This window comes from Rhinolophus hipposideros (assembly GCF_964194185.1).
Source record: "Rhinolophus hipposideros genome assembly, chromosome: 24".
Classification (NCBI taxonomy): domain Eukaryota; kingdom Metazoa; phylum Chordata; class Mammalia; order Chiroptera; family Rhinolophidae; genus Rhinolophus; species Rhinolophus hipposideros.
In genome coordinates this window covers 10,647,261-10,664,278 of record NC_138070.1, presented here as the reverse complement: position 1 = coordinate 10,664,278, position 17,018 = coordinate 10,647,261, and the positions used below count along the sequence as shown (strand labels likewise).

General features: G+C 45.7%; 1 protein-coding gene across 2 annotated transcripts in view; it reads left to right on the top strand.

Moving 5' to 3' along the window:
• The window catches only part of FBXO21 (F-box protein 21), a 38,867-nt gene that overhangs the window by 11,274 nt on the left and 10,575 nt on the right, over positions 1-17,018 (top strand). The window contains exons 5-11 of one of the 2 annotated variants that reach the window (XM_081036820.1): positions 2,084-2,230; positions 2,498-2,634; positions 3,615-3,751; positions 7,234-7,413; positions 8,477-8,609; positions 14,557-14,747; positions 16,357-16,514. In XM_081036820.1, coding sequence (XP_080892946.1) covers positions 2,084-2,230; positions 2,498-2,634; positions 3,615-3,751; positions 7,234-7,413; positions 8,477-8,609; positions 14,557-14,747; positions 16,357-16,514 — 1,083 coding nt within the window. Of the gene's footprint in view, positions 1-2,083; positions 2,231-2,497; positions 2,635-3,614; positions 3,752-7,233; positions 7,414-8,476; positions 8,610-14,535; positions 14,748-16,356; positions 16,515-17,018 lie in introns of both variants that reach the window. The other variant, XM_081036819.1, reaches the window with a different exon arrangement.

Sequence of the window (17,018 nt, the reverse complement as noted above, 5' to 3'; positions counted from 1 at the left end):
GTTAGAGTTTAATGAGGACGAAATGTTCTTGTGCATCAGTGAGTCTGCCTGTCCCTACTGAGAAGTGAGGAGAGAGAAGGCAAGTGGGCAGGCACGATGAAGGGAATAACTTTCTGTTCCGACTGAGTTGAACAAGAACAAAATGTGACTTGATTTTTTAAAAAACGATCTTCAATTCCTAGCATATTACACCAACACTCCCATAAGTAAGTTGTGGTTATAAAATACATACATTCCCTGCCCCCAGAGATTTACCCGATTCATTTTTTCCTTTCCAGTGTTTCTCACAGTCATGTCTCCGTTCTCGCCACCTCTCCCAGCAGCAGCTTTCTAGGGAATACTTGCTGTCATGAGTGTCATCCCCTCCTGCCCTCCTGTTACCCAACATACCTGTGCCAGTCCAGCATGAAACCAGCCCTGCCTGTCCCCAGGCCTTGTAGCCAGCTGAGTGCCTGTTTTTTTTTTAAATACGTTTCTACCTGCTTTTCGGTGCCGTCTGTAATTCAGTCCTCCCCCAACTCCAAGCCGTTGTCCTCAGGGGCGCCCTACAAACACACCTGGCCGCACATCCTCCTTCGAGGTCTCCCTTTTCCTTTGCATTTCCTCTTCAGTCCTGCTCACCCAAGTGCAGTCAGGTTTCTCTTCCATGGAGTCTCTGGCTGCTGCAGCACTTCCAGATTTTCCTCGCCTCAGAACTCATAGTAGCGTTGACTGCTAAGCTGTATTGCGTCATTTCTATTTTACGTGTGTACAAGTCGTTTCTCCAACTAGACACTGATTTTCTTGTGTTTCTTATCCTTCTGTATGATCGCCATATACTCCACAATGCCTTTGTGGGCGCGTCTTCCAGTATCATCCAAAACAAAATGAAAAATCTGTTGCAGTTCATGCAAGTATCCTCACCACCCCGGAATCTTCTCATACGCATACTGGAATTGAGAGGCATCCTATCTTGGTTATTCCACAGTCAAGAATAATTTGGCAAGCTTTATTTTCCATAGCTTATTTATGAAAATGGCACTTCATTTTCGTCTTTCAAATATAAAGTAATATTATCATTTTCAAGTAACCTTCCAAATCAGTGTTGTTGGTATTGGGTACCATTGAAGGTTTTTAAGTAGTTGAGTGAATGGAAGTAGGCTGCAGGGTTATGATCCTTAGGGACTGACATAAATATTCTGATGCCATGGACGAAGTCTGGGAATCATAGCATTAGAAAGGAATCGACTTTGAAGTGTGACATAAATTCCTTCAGAGGAGAAGCTCAGTTCCAGGGAGGCCCAGGAGCCCATCCCTGGCTACGGGCAGAACCGGGACTGGGGTCCAGGCCTTTTGACACCCGTTCAACTGCTTTCAGCTCCTTGGGGTGTGGGTAGGGGGTCAGGATTCTGAGCTGGTTTGAGACTGCTTGAATTTAAAATGACTCTCCAAGTGAAAATGTCCTATAGCCAAGTGATGAAGTTAGCCCTTCAGTCTCTGGTTACAAAATTACCTAAGGTAGTGAAGAGGGGATTTTCAAGAGACAATGTTTTCAGTGTACTTTGTACAGCGTTTTAGCTGCAGGGTCCTTGAGTGTAACTGTTTATGTAATTTAAAAGTACGTTATCGGCCGTTTGTTGGCTCTCCTCTGAGAGAGATAATTTGTTGTTGAAATGGCACATCTTTCGTTGAGAGTTTTCAACAGTTTTTTAAGTTGAACTGTCTTAAGTTTTCAGAGTTGTTGGGTTTCAAACTATAGAAGAATTTGAAAGGGAGAGAGAAAGAAGTAGCTTGAAAAGATCTCCTTTGTAGCAGTTATTTCTCTTTGTAATAGAATATCGAAATATGCCACATACGGTTTGAATCCATGACCTCTGAAAGTGGTTTGGTTTATTTAAAAAAGTAGTGACGTGTAAGATCCCTCGTTGTGAGAATGTGTTTTGCTCCTTTTCAGTGTCTTAGCAGCCAGGCCTGACATCCAAGATACGCAGCTTATGGTGGGATGTTGTAAAGAGCTGTGGCCCCACGCATCTGGGGTAAATGACAAACTACTCAGAAAAGGGTAGAAATAGGAGTTGATGGCCTAATTTTTGTTCCTGTCCAGGTGCCGTGTACATCGACCAGTACTGCAATCCTCTCTCGGAAATCAGCCTCAAAGACATCCACGCCCAGATTGATAGCATCGTGGAGCTCGTGTGCAAAACCCTCCGTGGCATCAACAGTCGTCACCCCAGCTTGGCCTTCAAGGCAGGTGTGGAATTGCTTTGGATCCCGCTGTATTTGCAAAGGGAAACCTAGAGTGATTGGTTATTAGGACATTCTGCAGTGCGTTCCCATTATGTCAGAAAAAAGCCATTCATGACACAGCCCCGTGTTCTCCTGGATAATGTACAAGACTTTAAGTACATGTTGTCTCCTCCACCCTGGCCTGGTGACACCTGACGCATATTGTGGGAGAGTGGCCAGTTTGCGTGTTACGGGTTTGTGCTTGTGTCCTCAGAGTAGATCTCTGTTTCAGGTGAATCCTCCATGATAATGGAAGTAGAACTCCAGAGCCAGGTGCTGGACGCCATGAACTATGTCCTTTATGACCAACTCAAGTTCAAGGGGAACCGAATGGATTACTATAATGCCCTCAACTTGTATATGCACCAGGTAACTGTGGGGGTGTTAAAAATAATTACATATATATATATATATATTTGTAAGTTCATCTCTGATAAATTGCACAGTTTTTGAAGGCAAGTAGTACATCGTTTTGATCTCTCAGTGCCCAGTAAAACTCACTTTGCCTCTAGTATAAAGATATTGCTGTGGTTTTACCTTTTCATCATGAGTGTCCTCTAAAACCCTTGAGACAAATTCCTCATTAGAAACAGGTATTTCTCTGACCTAGTTTGGTCAGTTTGTATCTTAGGAACATTGATCTAGGAAACTAATCCGGTCCTTTTTTTTCCTTTTTTTTTTTTTTTTTTTGCACCGGCCTATAGGAAGATTGGAGTAAATCCATGACCAGTTACGTCATTGATGTTTATTTTTTATGGGCTTCCTATTTGGCTCTATTTTCATATCTAATTCTGTTGCTCTATGTGCTACTTGTAATTTCTTTTGTCATGTCTTACACACTTTTCCTTGAAATAGCCTTAAATTCTTTCCGGAAGGAGTGCCTAAATCACAGGTCTGTAAACTTTTTCTGTAAAGGGCCAGACAATAAATGATGGGGGCCGTGTGCTCGCTGTCCTAACTGCTCAGTTCCACCATTGCAGCAGGAAAGGAGGAACAGACAATACAAAAGAAAACAAATGACTGTGGCTGTGTTCCAATAAAACTTTATGTGTAGACATGGAAATTGATATTTCATATGACTGTCACGTGTCATGAAATACTATTCTGACTTTTTTTAAACATTAAAACTCTTCTTATACAGGCCGTGCAAAAACAGGTGGTGGGCCAGATTTGGCCCATGGACTAGAGTGTGTCAACCCCAGGTCTAACTAAATAAAATACTCATCCACTTAAGCCGCAAAACCTAGTCTCATGCCTAATACACAGTCGGTGCCTGATAGAAATTTGCATTGAAGGAATGAGAACAGGTGGTTCATGTCTAGTAACTAAAGCATTTTATTCTCCTTTAGGTTTTGATCCGCAGGACAGGAATCCCAATCAGCATGTCCCTTCTCTACATGACAATTGCCCGGAAGTTGGGGGTCCCCCTGGAACCTGTCAACTTCCCAAGTCACTTCCTACTAAGGTGGTGCCAAGGTGCAGAAGGGTAAGCCATCTATGACATGTGGTCGGTCCTGAGGATTCATTCTCACAGTGCTGAGAGGGAGGGAGGAAGTGTAACTAAACAGGTTAGAAAGAGAACTGGCATGGTGACAGGGCTGGTTCCTTTCCTGACTGTATCCATCTCGATCATCTGGTTGGGGGAGAAGGGCACTCTGGGTCTCTCTGTATTTCTCACAACTGCATGCGAGTCTACTGTTATCTCCAAGTAAGGAGTTTAATTTTAAAGAATCAGACTGGGAGTTCAAGGGCTTGTGTGGGCCTCAAAGTCTCTTTGTTCCAAAGCAGATCAGAACAAAGAGTTGTTAAACTCGTACTTTCCAGTTCCATAAAGTCTCCCCCTCCTTCCCCACACAAGAGACAGAGGCGGGGAGAGAGGGTGGGCGGGAGAGAGGGGGAAAGAGAACTGGACAGCCAAGCTCTTTATTAATGAGCAAAGCAAATATTCACGTTCTCATCAGCAGTGGCACTCCTATTAGGCAAGGTTGGTGATTGATGCGCATTTTGTAGACCAGGTGAAGAAGTTCTGTTTTGTTCCTTTTTTTTTTTTTTTTAAACCTGTGCATAAAACTCCTTTTCAGCTAGTCTAGCTGTTCTGAAAGAAATAGTTCATCAAATAGGTAGATATATCTTCTCATTAAATGTGCCATTATTTAGGTTATTTAATTACTTCCTGTTTCCCAGCAACTAGCTCTGATACCCTTTGGCGAAGTGATGAGCATATAGTGGAAAGGATCTGAACTTTGAAGTCAGACTGGGTTCACACCGTGGCTTCCTTTGAGCCTCAGTTTCTTCTTCTGTAAAATGGGGCTCACGTTTTTCATAAAGTGGTTTGGAGGATTAAATGAGATGATCCAGTGCTTTACGCTTCTGGTACAGTTGCTGGCGCGTACGAAGAAAAAACGTATAACTGGTCTCTGTATTTCTACCTCTTAGCTTAAGAAGTAAAATGGATATACAGTTGGAGCTTGTGGGATATTCTTATCTCTTTCTCCCTCCTCTCCAGAGGTAACCACCAGTTTAGTTTGAAAGTATTTGTTAATTTCCATGCAAATTTTTATAGTTTCTTACATATGTAATTTTCCTTAAATAATAGGTACAAGCTTCCCTCTTTTCCAAATGTAATCTGTTCCTAAAAATGTATTCAATGGTTTCTTTTTTGGATAGCAGGCACCCACTTTCCATAATTTTAATTGGGAAAAACGATTTTTTTCGGCCCATTCCCTCTCCCTGAATAACCCAACCGATTTCCCCAAATATCTCTAAAATATTCTTAAATGCTTATGTAACAATCCACCAGGGATTCCCGCATAATATGAAGCATTTAAAACACCAATTACCATGTTATTTACAACAGTAACTTATTGCTGGGTATCCTTGCATGTGGTAGCAGGATCATTTTTCCTTCTTAGGCTGCAGTGAACATACCCTACCGAGCACATGAGCAATGAAATAATTTTTTTAGCACCTCAGGCCCCAGGCGAAAACAAACATTGAGATTGAGAACCATCAAGAGCTGGTACCTCAGGGAAAGGCAGGGACGAGCCTGAGGGTGCACAGCTAGCTACCAGGAGCTGGGCGGTGTCCTCCTGGCTTCCTGGGCCTGCACCCAGATACCATAGTGTTTATTCACTGCCTCTCTCATTGGTCCCAATAGCTGGTAGGTGAGAGAGACCCCCATCAAGTTCTTCAAATGGCCTTGGCTGTTCTCAGCCTTTTGCTCTAATCTAGAGTTAGAATCAGTTCATCGGCTTCCTTCAAAACCCCGGGTGGATATTGATTAGCACCAGAGTATACTGGGATTGTACGCATCGATTAATATGAGGAATATTGCCTCTGAGTCTTTCTGTCTAAACATATCTCCCATACATTTAAGTAGTCTTTAATATCATTCAAAAGATTTTATCATTTTCTTCATCAAGCTCTTTGACATCTTGTTAGATTTATTCCTATGTACCCTGAGTTTTTGTTGCTATTGTAAGTGGCAATTTTTTAAAATTATGTTTTCTAAGTATTAACATTGTACAGGGTTATGGTTGATATTTAGATACAGGTCTGGTAATCAGCACCTTTGCTGAATGAGTGATTAGTGTTAATAATTCGTCAACTTTTTTGGCTTTTCTCTATAGACAGTTGGAATCATGACAGTTGTTTCTTCTCTCCAGCCTCAATAAGTTTTTGTTTCTTTTACTTATCTTATTCTGCTGGCTAGGTCGTCTTGTACAAAGTTGAATAGAAACAGTGATAGCAGGCACTCTTGCCTTGAATATGACTGTAAATGGACTCCTTTTAAAACTTCACCTCAAGCATGAAGTTTGGGGACAGTAACTTTCATTGGGATTGTCAAAACTGCCTTCTAGATTCCTAGTTTGCGAAGAGTTGTTTTAATAACTTGGCAGTAGCTATTTTTTTCTAAAATTTCTTTTGTGTGTCTACTGTGGTTTGTCTTTTTCAGCGTTTTTATGCTGAAATCGATTTTTTAATGTTCAACTGCCCTTTCATTCTTGGAGTGCATCTAACTTGATCATATGGATTCTTTTCAATACATTGCTGAATTTGATTTGCTCATATTTTATTTAGGATTTTTGCCTATAAATTTGTGTGTGTATATGTGTGGTTCTCCTAGACTCATAAAAAGAGTTGAAGAACATTCCTTGTTTCTGGGCCATTTATATATATGCCTCGCTAAAGGAAGGCTATTAATATGACTCAAGGAAGAAATCTGGGCTTTTTAGCAGCTCAACAGAAAACGTCTCATGTGATTTGCAATGGGCATAAGATCAAAGTTGAAACAGTTGCTCAAGGAAAAAAATAGAACTCTTTGTGGCCCAGAGACCCCCCTAAGTGCCTCAGGAGTGCTCATGGAGTGTACTTGCTGATGCAGTGAGCTCTGGCTTCCTATGGCTGCCTCTCACTGCTCTGCTCAGCGCACCCACCCTGTACGAGAGCACGGCAGAAGCCGTGTGCTTGAGTCCAGGGGCACAGCTCCCTGTGGTCTGGAGCAGGTGCCCAGCCTGAGGCCATGGGTAGGCTCAGCAGGTGTGTGACCACCTGAGCGTGTCTGCAGAACTGAGGGCAGGAGACCTGTGCAGCGTGCCATAACTTTCATCATAGCCCCAAGGGGCCCGGGGCCCAGGGCCCACAATTAACTACTGCTCATGTGTGGGATCAGCCGGACTTCTGATAGCTACTCCTGGCAATGAGTTTGAGGATCAGTCTCCCCGCAAAACGACATTAGATGGCATACGTCAGTACTCTTAATCTTAAACATCAGTGTACAGTGGTCTTAACACAGCAGAGCACGTATAAAGGGTCAGGTTTTAAACTTTGGACAAGGCCTTGATATTTTCAGCAGAAATGCGACTGTGTTAATCCTCAGTCTGTGATTTGAGCTGCTCCTTGGGGGCTTCCACACCGACTTGTTCTGCTCTGCTCAGACGTGGCTGACTGCATGTGTTCCTTGGATAGGGCCACCCTGGACATCTTCGACTACATCTACATCGATGCTTTTGGGAAAGGCAGGCAGCTGACGGTGAAAGAGTGTGAATACTTGATCGGCCAGCATGTGACTGCAGCGCTGTATGGGGTGGTGAACGTAAAGAAGGTGCTGCAGCGAATGGTGGGAAACCTTTTGAGCCTGGGCAAGCGGTAAGGTTTTCTTGGTTTTCTGATACGTGTGTGGAGTGCATGTCCTTGAAATCTTGGGTTACCTTACAGAGAATTTTATTTAACGAACCTCCCTGTGACATGGCAATGCCGTGTGTGCTGTGCAGCACAGTGGGGGTCTCGACAGCTGTCACCTGCCGTGGAAAAAACCTGGTTCCTGTGACATAAGGCCGTCCAGATTTAAGGTGTGCTAAGTGAGTTTTCCTTGAGAGCTCTGCAGTGGATGCAGAACAATCCAAGTCCTTTATAAATACCGGAAGCATTCTTTAGGAACGAGAAATGTTGTGGACTGGCAAAGATTCTCTTTCGGGGGTAGGATGTTCTCATGTCCAAGTGCTTTGTCATCTTTTCATTTATACCTTTGTATCACTTAGGTAGAATTCTTTTTTTTTTTCTTTAATAGACTTTATTTTTTAGAGCAATTTTAGGTTCACAGCAAAACTGAGCAGAAAGTACAGAGATTTCCTATCTCTCCTCTGCCCCGAGCACACACAGCGTCCCCTGCAATCAACATCCTGTGCCAAAATGATAACATTTGTTACGGTCAGTGAATCGACATTGACACATAGTCACCCACAGTCCGTAGTTACAGTCATACATTCAGGTTCACTCACTCTTGGTGTTGTACATTCTCTTCTACTGCTTTCAGGGACCTGTGCCTACTGTTACAGTATCACACAGCACAGTTTCACTGCTTTAAAAGCCCTTTGAACTCTGCCTATTCAGAATTCATTTTTAATTATGTACAGTGTTACTGAGGTGACTACGTAATGAACATGCTTATGATTTTAGTTTAGTGCCCATCACCAAAGTGGGGTACAAAATTTGTTTGGTGTTTTTTTTTGTTTTGTTTTTCGTGTGTGTGTGTGTGTGTGTGTGTGTGTGTGTGTGTATTAAGACCATTGTAACTATTTGCCGACCAGAGAGGAAGTATCAGAATCAACATACAGGATTTATGTCAATTATTTCTAAAACCCGAGCCTTGGAAAAGAGGGTCTTGTTCAGAAGCCCACAGGGTAAGACGAAGCTCTCTCTCCCCTGCTAGGGAAGGCATCGACCAGTCGTACCAGCTCCTGCGAGACTCGTTGGACCTGTATCTGGCAATGTACCCAGACCAGGTGCAGCTCCTTCTCCTTCAAGCCAGGCTCTACTTCCACCTGGGAATCTGGCCAGAGAAGGTAATTATTTTACTTTGATGCTTTGCACTTGCCTTAGAGAGGGAAATCCTAGCTTAAAAGGCGGCTCTCCCAGGTTTATCCTTACATTAACATGGGGGATAAACACAAATCTGTTCAAAGTCTTCCAGTCTTGACCCATAAATCATAAATTTTTTTGGTCTCCTTTTATTCTAATAAAAACCTGGTTATAGTGCCAGGAGTTGCCCATTTTCTTTGAGGTCAGGACCATAAGTACCCCAAACAACAGGTTCTGCCCTGCCACTCACCCACTAGTGCCCCAAAGATGTGTTTTCCCCAGATCACCCTGACTCAGCAAGGGAACACAGAACCTGAAATGCTCATTCTCCAGCTGTGCTGTTAGCAACTCATTGACCAGGCACAAGCAGCCCGGTTTGTTCTAGATAGGTTCGGGTCCAGCTGCTGGGCCAGTTAAGGACTGGTTATGTCTTTGAGAAGCTGTTGAATCTGATACTGTTCCACTTGGAGTTCTCAGTTTTATAATGGCCCCTGCGGCCAGCAGCAAGCACTTTCAGACGGTCGCGGTGTCGGGGGTCAGAAGTGCTCCTCGGGGAGCTGTGGGTGTAGCAGATGTTTACATCCAGTCGTGTATTGCAGTGCAGGAGCAGCTGGGCGCTTCCATCACGCCCTTGCTTTTCTATGGGAATGTGTTAATAATCCATTCTGTTTAGAGCATCCTGGTGAGAGAAGTGAATTCTGAGCTCTCACAGGGCCGTCACCATAAAGTCATCTGCTCGTGTTATTAGAGAGTGATGGAATCTCTTTCTTGAGAAAGTAAATCATCTGAACGACTTGACATTGCTTAGATCTAAATTGTCTCCTTTACTCACAACTTCGAAGATCTAAAATAATTCTAAGAAAGGACACATCAGTAGGAAAATCTCTCGACTCCTCTCTGAAGAAAAGATGGCATCTGTGGCCCAGGGAGCAGAGGCATGTGACCTGGTCAAACAGTTAGGGGAAATCTAGACTCCATCAAACTCACCACCTTCTTCCCAGAACCCTGTTCTCTAGGATTTAATAGCTTAATTTTTTTTTATGCTGGGATATACATAATTAATTCTTGTCACTTTTTACTTTAGATTCATTCAGGAATTTCATAACTTGTAAAATGCAGAGATCCTTTCAAAGCAAGGTTTTTTATAAGTAAATTCCATGCTTAAGCGGCCTATCGGCCTTAGGAGAGGTGAAGTTAACATCTCCTTTGCAGGGGAAAGTCTGTAGAAGCTCTGTGTCCTTAGCCTCCACCACTGACTGCTTGCTGGGGAATCCCCTGGGGGTCCGCAGAATGACCAAGGCTGCCTTCCTGGCAAGCAAATGTCACTAAAACGAGATCCAGACATGGTACATGCAGAACGTATGTGCTCATGATAACCATTCATTTATTCCTGGCAGAGATACTCGCCCCCGCCCCATTCAGAGATCAGGGATGGAAAGTGGCTCATTCCCAAGGCGTAGCTGACTCCCCTCCGTCAACACATACCTTGGCCAGGGAACCGACACCTGAGACAGTGAAGGAAAGCTGTGGGGCTCCCCACGAGGAGGGTTCCGGGGGGGTGCTGGGGTAATTAGAAAAGACTCCTCTCTGGAAGAAGGGTTTGAGGTGGGTGTGGAAAGATGGGAAACCACTTCAGAAGGCAGAAAAGTAGGTTACTCCAACGGACAGGAACAGCGAGCACGCGGCACGAAGGTGGGGAGCTCGGTGTTTGCAGCGGAGGGCCTCTTGACGAGGGTCTCTGTATGTGTACATGTGTGTGGAGAGCACATTGTTTTCAGGGCATGAGGTCTGTGTGTGGAGGGCTTAGAATCTGCTTGACCTGGTTAGGTAAACGGGAAACCTTCCCGAGCTGGGAAGACCAGAAGGTAAGCTTGTTTTCAGTTGCATTAAATCAGGAAGAGCTAAGATAAACAAGTCCACTTGGGCACAGGCTCAGTAATCCGAGGTGGTTGTGGCTGCAGAGTGTGTGATGGCCAACTTTTAAAGTCTCTAACACTTACCAAACGCTTCCTTCCAACCCTCTGGGGTGCATACTGATTTTCTGCCATTTTATAAAACTGAGGCACTGAGAAGTTGGGTCACTTGCCGAGGTCTCCCACACAGGCATGGATGGACCCAAACCCACCCACAGGCTACATTCCCTTCCCCCGCCCCACGGGTCAGTGGGCTAAGGCAAGATTGTCTGTAAGAAGCCAGCCGTCAGGCACGTTCTCCTGCTGCCAGACCTGCGTCTCTGTTTTGATCTGTAGTTATCCCTTTGTCTTCTTCTGCATTTCAGAGGGAAAGATGTCCCTCTTGTTTTCCAAGGCAGACCCACCTGTGCTCTGGGTCCAATTCTCCAGCCTTTTCTTGGATTGTTTTCCTTTCTTCTCTTAGATCTTCAACTCTTTGTTTCTACTGTCTACTGTCAGCGTTAAACATACTCAGAATCTCTCTCATCTTTGGGGAAAAAACCAAAAGCACTCCCATGACAGGCCCGCTGGCATTTCCTTGCGGCTGCCTCCTTATCTCTCCGCCCCCACAGGGCTGAAATCCTGGCGTGCTGGCCGGCCTGCGAGTGGGACGGCCACCTGCCTCGCCTCCCACGCACCCCTCAGAACACGGACACACATTCCCACCCCTGCTTCTCGCCAGCGGCTCTTGCCAAGGAAGCCACTGACCCCTTTTGGATAAACCATTCTCTTTGTTGCCAAATCCAACAGATGCATGTCTTCCCTTATCTTTTCTCATTGGTGGGGGCCACTTGCTACTCAGGACGCGCTGTTCCCGTGACTCTGTGCTTCATGGTTCCCAGGCTCTTGCTAGTTCCTTGTCCTCTGACTCTCCCTTAAAGGCTGCACACCGTAGGGAAGTTTCTAGACTTGTTTTCCCTCTGCACCTTGCCCCCAGCTGACCTCCCCTGTTCTCCCGCGTTTTCGGGGCCTGCCTGGACCCCGGGCTCCAGAGCAGCGTGTCCAGATGCCCCTACATCCGCACGTGCCCCCGTCTCCTGGGTCATTGCACCGGCCTCCTGCGTGCTCTCCACCACTGCGCTGAGACGCTCTGAACCCGTTTTCTACACTGTTGTCAGTGATCTTAATCCAGTCTCAGTTACGTCCCCTGGCAGCGCAGGATCCTGTGGTGGCTCCCCCAGTCTTGAAGGTCTGGCTCATTTTCTTAGTGTGGCTTCCTAGGTCCTGGGGCTGGCCCTCCTCGCCCGGGCTTTGTCATCCCATGGTTGCTCCCTCTGTCCTCTCTGCTGCCACGACCACCGCCTCCTTCATTTGTCCCTGTCCTTGTGTCAGTCCTTTGCACATGCTGCATCTCTGCCTGGGGCACCTTTTCTGTCCCTCAGCTCCATCTCTGGCTCTCTTCTGCCTCTGACACCCTTCTCTGGCCCCTTCTCCCATCGTGCTGCTCCTGCGCTGCCCTTGCCTTTTGACCCTCCTGCTCTACTCGCCCGTGCCTTTTAAGGACGAGGACCATCACTGTTTCGTTCTTTACTGGAATTAGTCCCCTTGCCCTCAGCATAGTTCCTGCCACACAGTAGGTGTTTAAGGGGAAAGGCTCTGAGAGGATATCCAGATTTCCCAACAACTGTCTGGCCACGTGAAAAATGGGTATTTGGAGAACAGACCTGTTTTGGGGAGGGAGAACGTGTTCAGTTTGGGGTATGTTGGATTTAATGGGACCTGGAACTGGGTGCCACTGTCCCAGAACGTTTGGCAGGGGCACAGCATTGGCTCAAAAGGAGAGGAGCCCACAGACAGATGGGCATCCAGAGGATGGAGCCCAGCACTTTCAGAGAGAGCCTCGGGAACCTGCCATTAAGGGTACAGAGCAAGGCGTGCAAACTACAGCCTGGTCTTAGAATTTTTATTTGCACACAGCCACGTCCATTTGCTTGCTTGTCTCTGGCTGCTTTCCAGCTACAACAGCCAAGGGGAGTAGTTGAGTCAGAGACCATATGGCCCACAAAACCTAAAATATTTACCCTCTGGCCCTTTACCGAAAAGGTTTGCCAATCATGAGTGATAGGCTCCCTCTTCCAAGATCTGTACCCCAGAAGTCATGGACTCGGGATTCTAGGCCGAGACAGTGGTTTGGACACATCACGGTACCCAGCTGTCAGCACTGCCCTTCGGGAACATAGGAGGTCCCTATCACCACATCATCTCTGGTTCTGTCCCCTCCCTTCACCCTGTCATCCACACATCAAGGGAAGGAGGGGAGGATTATCCCTAAGCCTCCTCTTCTCCTCTGGTACTGGAACTCCTTTGAAGAATCCAAGTTAAGCCTGTTTCCCTGGCCTGGTGGGAGGGGCTGCTAGGAAAGGAGGAGAAGCTGAGTCTGTGGAATGTAGCAGAAGCCTAGTTAGTCCTAACTGGTTGGAACTGATAGGGGAACACAAGGAATGCATTACGCAAACCCAGTAAATAGCTTACTGTTAAATCCAGTGCTTTTAGCTACAAAAGATAGAGGTTGTTAGTGTCCCCAAGTTAAAAGACCTCTATTGGAGGGGGAGCTGGATGGGGGTTGTCTCTCCGCTGACAGTGGTTGAAGCTGGGTTTGAGGTACTTTGTGTCAATTCTAGTCTATTTTTTAAGTGTCAGAAACTTTTCTTAACAGTTCATTAAAGTATCCCTACTCTTGCTTTGTGTGATGGTGGTGAGACGTAGGGTTTGGAGTTAGGCCCAGGTCCCATCCTCACCCACAGCTTCAGAAGCCCATGACCTCGGGCAAGTTCCTTCCCTTCACGAAGCCTGATGTCTGCTACCCCATTGGGCTCATAGTGAAACCCAGTGTATCGATGACCTGCAAGTTGGGAGGATGAAGTGAAACAAAACGTGATGGTCTTGACCCAGCGACCGGCGAAGAGCAAGTGTTCAGTCAGGGCTGAGATCCCGCACGTCTCAACCCGGAAGGCAAGATTGGGTTTTAAAATCAGAGCTTACATTGCATACAACGGTCGTTTTCACACTTTGCAGGTCCAAACTATATCAGGAAATAGATAGGGCTGTTATTAGTCATCATTTGATAAGCAAATAAATGAATTCAAAGGGGAAAACAACGCGTTGTACAGATCTGGGGCTAGAATCCAGGTGGCTCTGTCTTAGGACCCGCTAAGTAGGGCAAGAGCCTGTTTCCAAAAGACAGACGTGTCACAGGCCCTCTGCTGAGGCTGCAACGTAACTGTGTGTTTGCAGGTCCACATGTGTATTCACGTTACTAGAATTTGGTTTTCCGTAGAGACACCGGGTACAGTAGGAAGAATATAACCTTGAATTCTGCTCCCACCAGCTAGTCATTTAAATGCCACAGAGATGTGGTTTCTCCCTGCCCACTTGAATACAAAATGCCACTGTCAGTTAAAATAATGGAAATGACCAGTAGGATCTCAGAGCCCTGGTACACACGTTTAACATCAGAAACTAAGCTACTTTGCGTCCTTTCAGTGGCTTGTCTGTGACCTCTTCCACCTTCCCCAGCACTGCGGCAGCGCTGTCAGACGTCCTCTTCATCTTGATTGAAGTGGCTTAGCGCTTATTTTTGCTCCCCACTCATGAGTGGCAGCTTCAGATTGTTTCCTTTCTGTGACTTAAAACCTGAACCGACACTGACCAAAAGAGCAAGACCATTTGCGAGTTCACCTAATCCAAAATGTGCCCGAACATGGCAGACCCTTGCCTCCTTACCCCATGCTGATTCTCGTCCTCCGTGTCTCCAAGCCATCCCTTCCCTTCACGCTGCTTGAACATGGGTGTCTGGGGCCAGTTCCCAGTTTCAGAAGTGAGTGCACCAAGCCCGGGCTTATGGCCGGAGCACTGACTGGGGAGAGCCCCTTTGGCCCCGCCTTGCCGTCCTTTGTCAGGTTAGGTAGGTGTAGTGCAGTGGAAAAGAAAAGGCCTAAATAAAAATATTATCACCTAGTCTTTCTGTCTTGTCCTGAAGGTGCTTGACATACTCCAGCACATCCAAACCCTAGACCCCGGGCAGCACGGGGCGGTGGGCTATTTGGTGCAGCACACCTTAGAGCACATTGAGCGCAAGAAGGAGGATGTGGGCGTGGAGGTGAAGCTGCGTTCCCACGAGAAGCACAGAGACGTCTGCTACTCTATCGGGCTTATTATGAAGCACAAGAGGTGAGTGCCTCACCGTGGGCAGCGCTGCAGGGATGGACACGCCTGAAGGGGACCCAACTCCCCGAGCAGCAACTGAGTGCTCACCCCTGGAGGATCGGAAGCTGAAGTGGGTCTTTCACCTTTGTGTTTTTAAGAAGGGACTGGCCTTCCTGACGGGGAGGATTTCTCAGGGTTTTGTGACCTTTCCATGTCTGACCCTTTTGTTTGTGGGAAGACGGAAGCAGCTTTCTTTCAGTCTCCATCTTGAATCTGTGTTGTGGGTAGGGATTTGCTGGTGGGTAGGGTGTGCTCAGGGTGGATTTAGGTAGAATTAAACTATCCTAAGTGATTGCACTGATTTACATCCCACCAGCAGGCTGGGAACTGATTGCCAGACATTTAAAAAAGCACTTCTGTAGTAAATGGCAACTGGTATTTCATTGTGGTTTTAATTTTGCGTTTCCCTGGTTACTATGCAGATGAGGTTTTTTTTCATAGGTTTCCTGGGCATTCACGTTGCCTTTGATTAAGTGCCTCTTCACGTATTTTGCTTATTTTTCAATTGCATTCTTTGTCTTTTTACTGATTTTTCAGTCATTCTTTTTTCGTATACTTGTCTCTGCACAGAAGTTGCAGATATCTTTTCCCAGGTTTTGGCTGGTGTTTTCATTCTTTTGTTGCATTCTATTTTTTATTTATTAAGGAAATTTCAAACATATATAAGAGCAGAAAAATGACTGGAATAAATCAGGTGAAACTCCCATATGAGCTTCAGTGGTTATCACAGGGTCAGTCTTCACTGTTTCCTCTGCACCCCGCCCCCTCCTCCCTGGAAGCAAATACCAGATGTCATTCATCTGTAGCTCTTTCACTGTGTATCTCTACAAGGTAAGGGCTCTCTCTTTCGTTAAAAATACATTTACACAAAAAACCTAAAAAACAAAAACAAAAAATACATTTTTTCTATCTATTCTGAATAGAATAGATATTTGATGAGGTTAAGGAATTGTTTATAAACAATCTTGTAAATGTATTTTAGCTAAGAAGTATAAACAATTCCTTAACCTCATCAAATATCTATTCTATTCAGAATATGTTTCCCCAATTGTCTGTCTATCTATACACACATATACATACATAGTACATATACGTGTGTAAACACACACACACAGTCTGTTTGAATAAGGGTCCTTTAATGCTGTCAGATTGATCAATCTCTTGCTTTATGGATTGTGTTTTTAGTACTTTGTTTAAGAAATCATTTGCTGTCCCTATTCACGAAGATAGTTTAAAAGTTCTGCATTTTTCCTAGGTCTCTGTTCTAACAACCAATTTTGTGTATTGTTGTCAGGCCTGGGTCCAATACCTTTTTCCATATTGATAACCACTTGTTGTCTCATCACTCTTTGTCGAAAAGTTTATTCTTTTCTAACGGAAGTGCTGTATTGCTAGCGAGAGGGGTTTGTAAAGAGGGGCGAGGGTATCCTGGAAAATGATTCAACACGGAGTAAAAGCAGGTAAATTTGTAAGAACGGGAGCTTCAGAGAAGCCAAGCCCCTATTTCTACATTTCACAGTTGCTGTGCCCGGGTCGCAGGGAATTGATTTGCCCTTGCTCCTATGTTCGTTAGGTATGGCTATAACTGTGTGATCTATGGTTGGGACCCCACTTGCATGATGGGACATGAATGGATTCGAAACATGAACGTGCACAGCCTGCCTCATGGCCATCATCAGCCTTTCTACAATGTTCTGGTGGAGGATGGTTCATGCAGATACGCAGCCCAAGGTAAGTGGCTAGTTCTTGTCTGTACCTTTAGTGACACCTGGGCTTATTTTAAGCGCACCTTTGAGCGCTCCGATGCTATGAGCACAGGTCATCAGTTTATTCCAAGATGGCAGTGTCCCATGGCTAACCTTGCTAGGGCCAATATTCAGCTAAACCTGGGTGGTACATCCTGGTGCGGCCGTACCACTGGTGACGTAGGCACGGTCCTCAGGGTCTCCCCTCCATCACCACCACAGACAGATAGGACCCTATTCCAGTGTGGCTGCTGACCTCTCTTCTGATTGTCTATTGCTTCTGCCAATCAAATTCCCAAAAGTCCTGATTCCCAGGCACTACCATGGGCTCCAGGCTCCCTCCAGGTAAAGAGGGTCGGCTTGTGCTCTGCCCATACCCCCTGCTTGAACTGGAGGGCATTGAATAGACACTGTTGGGGGAGCCACCCTAGCACCCTCTGGCCTCCTGAGACTGACAGCCCGCTGCGCTCCCCCAGTGAGGCCACCGTGA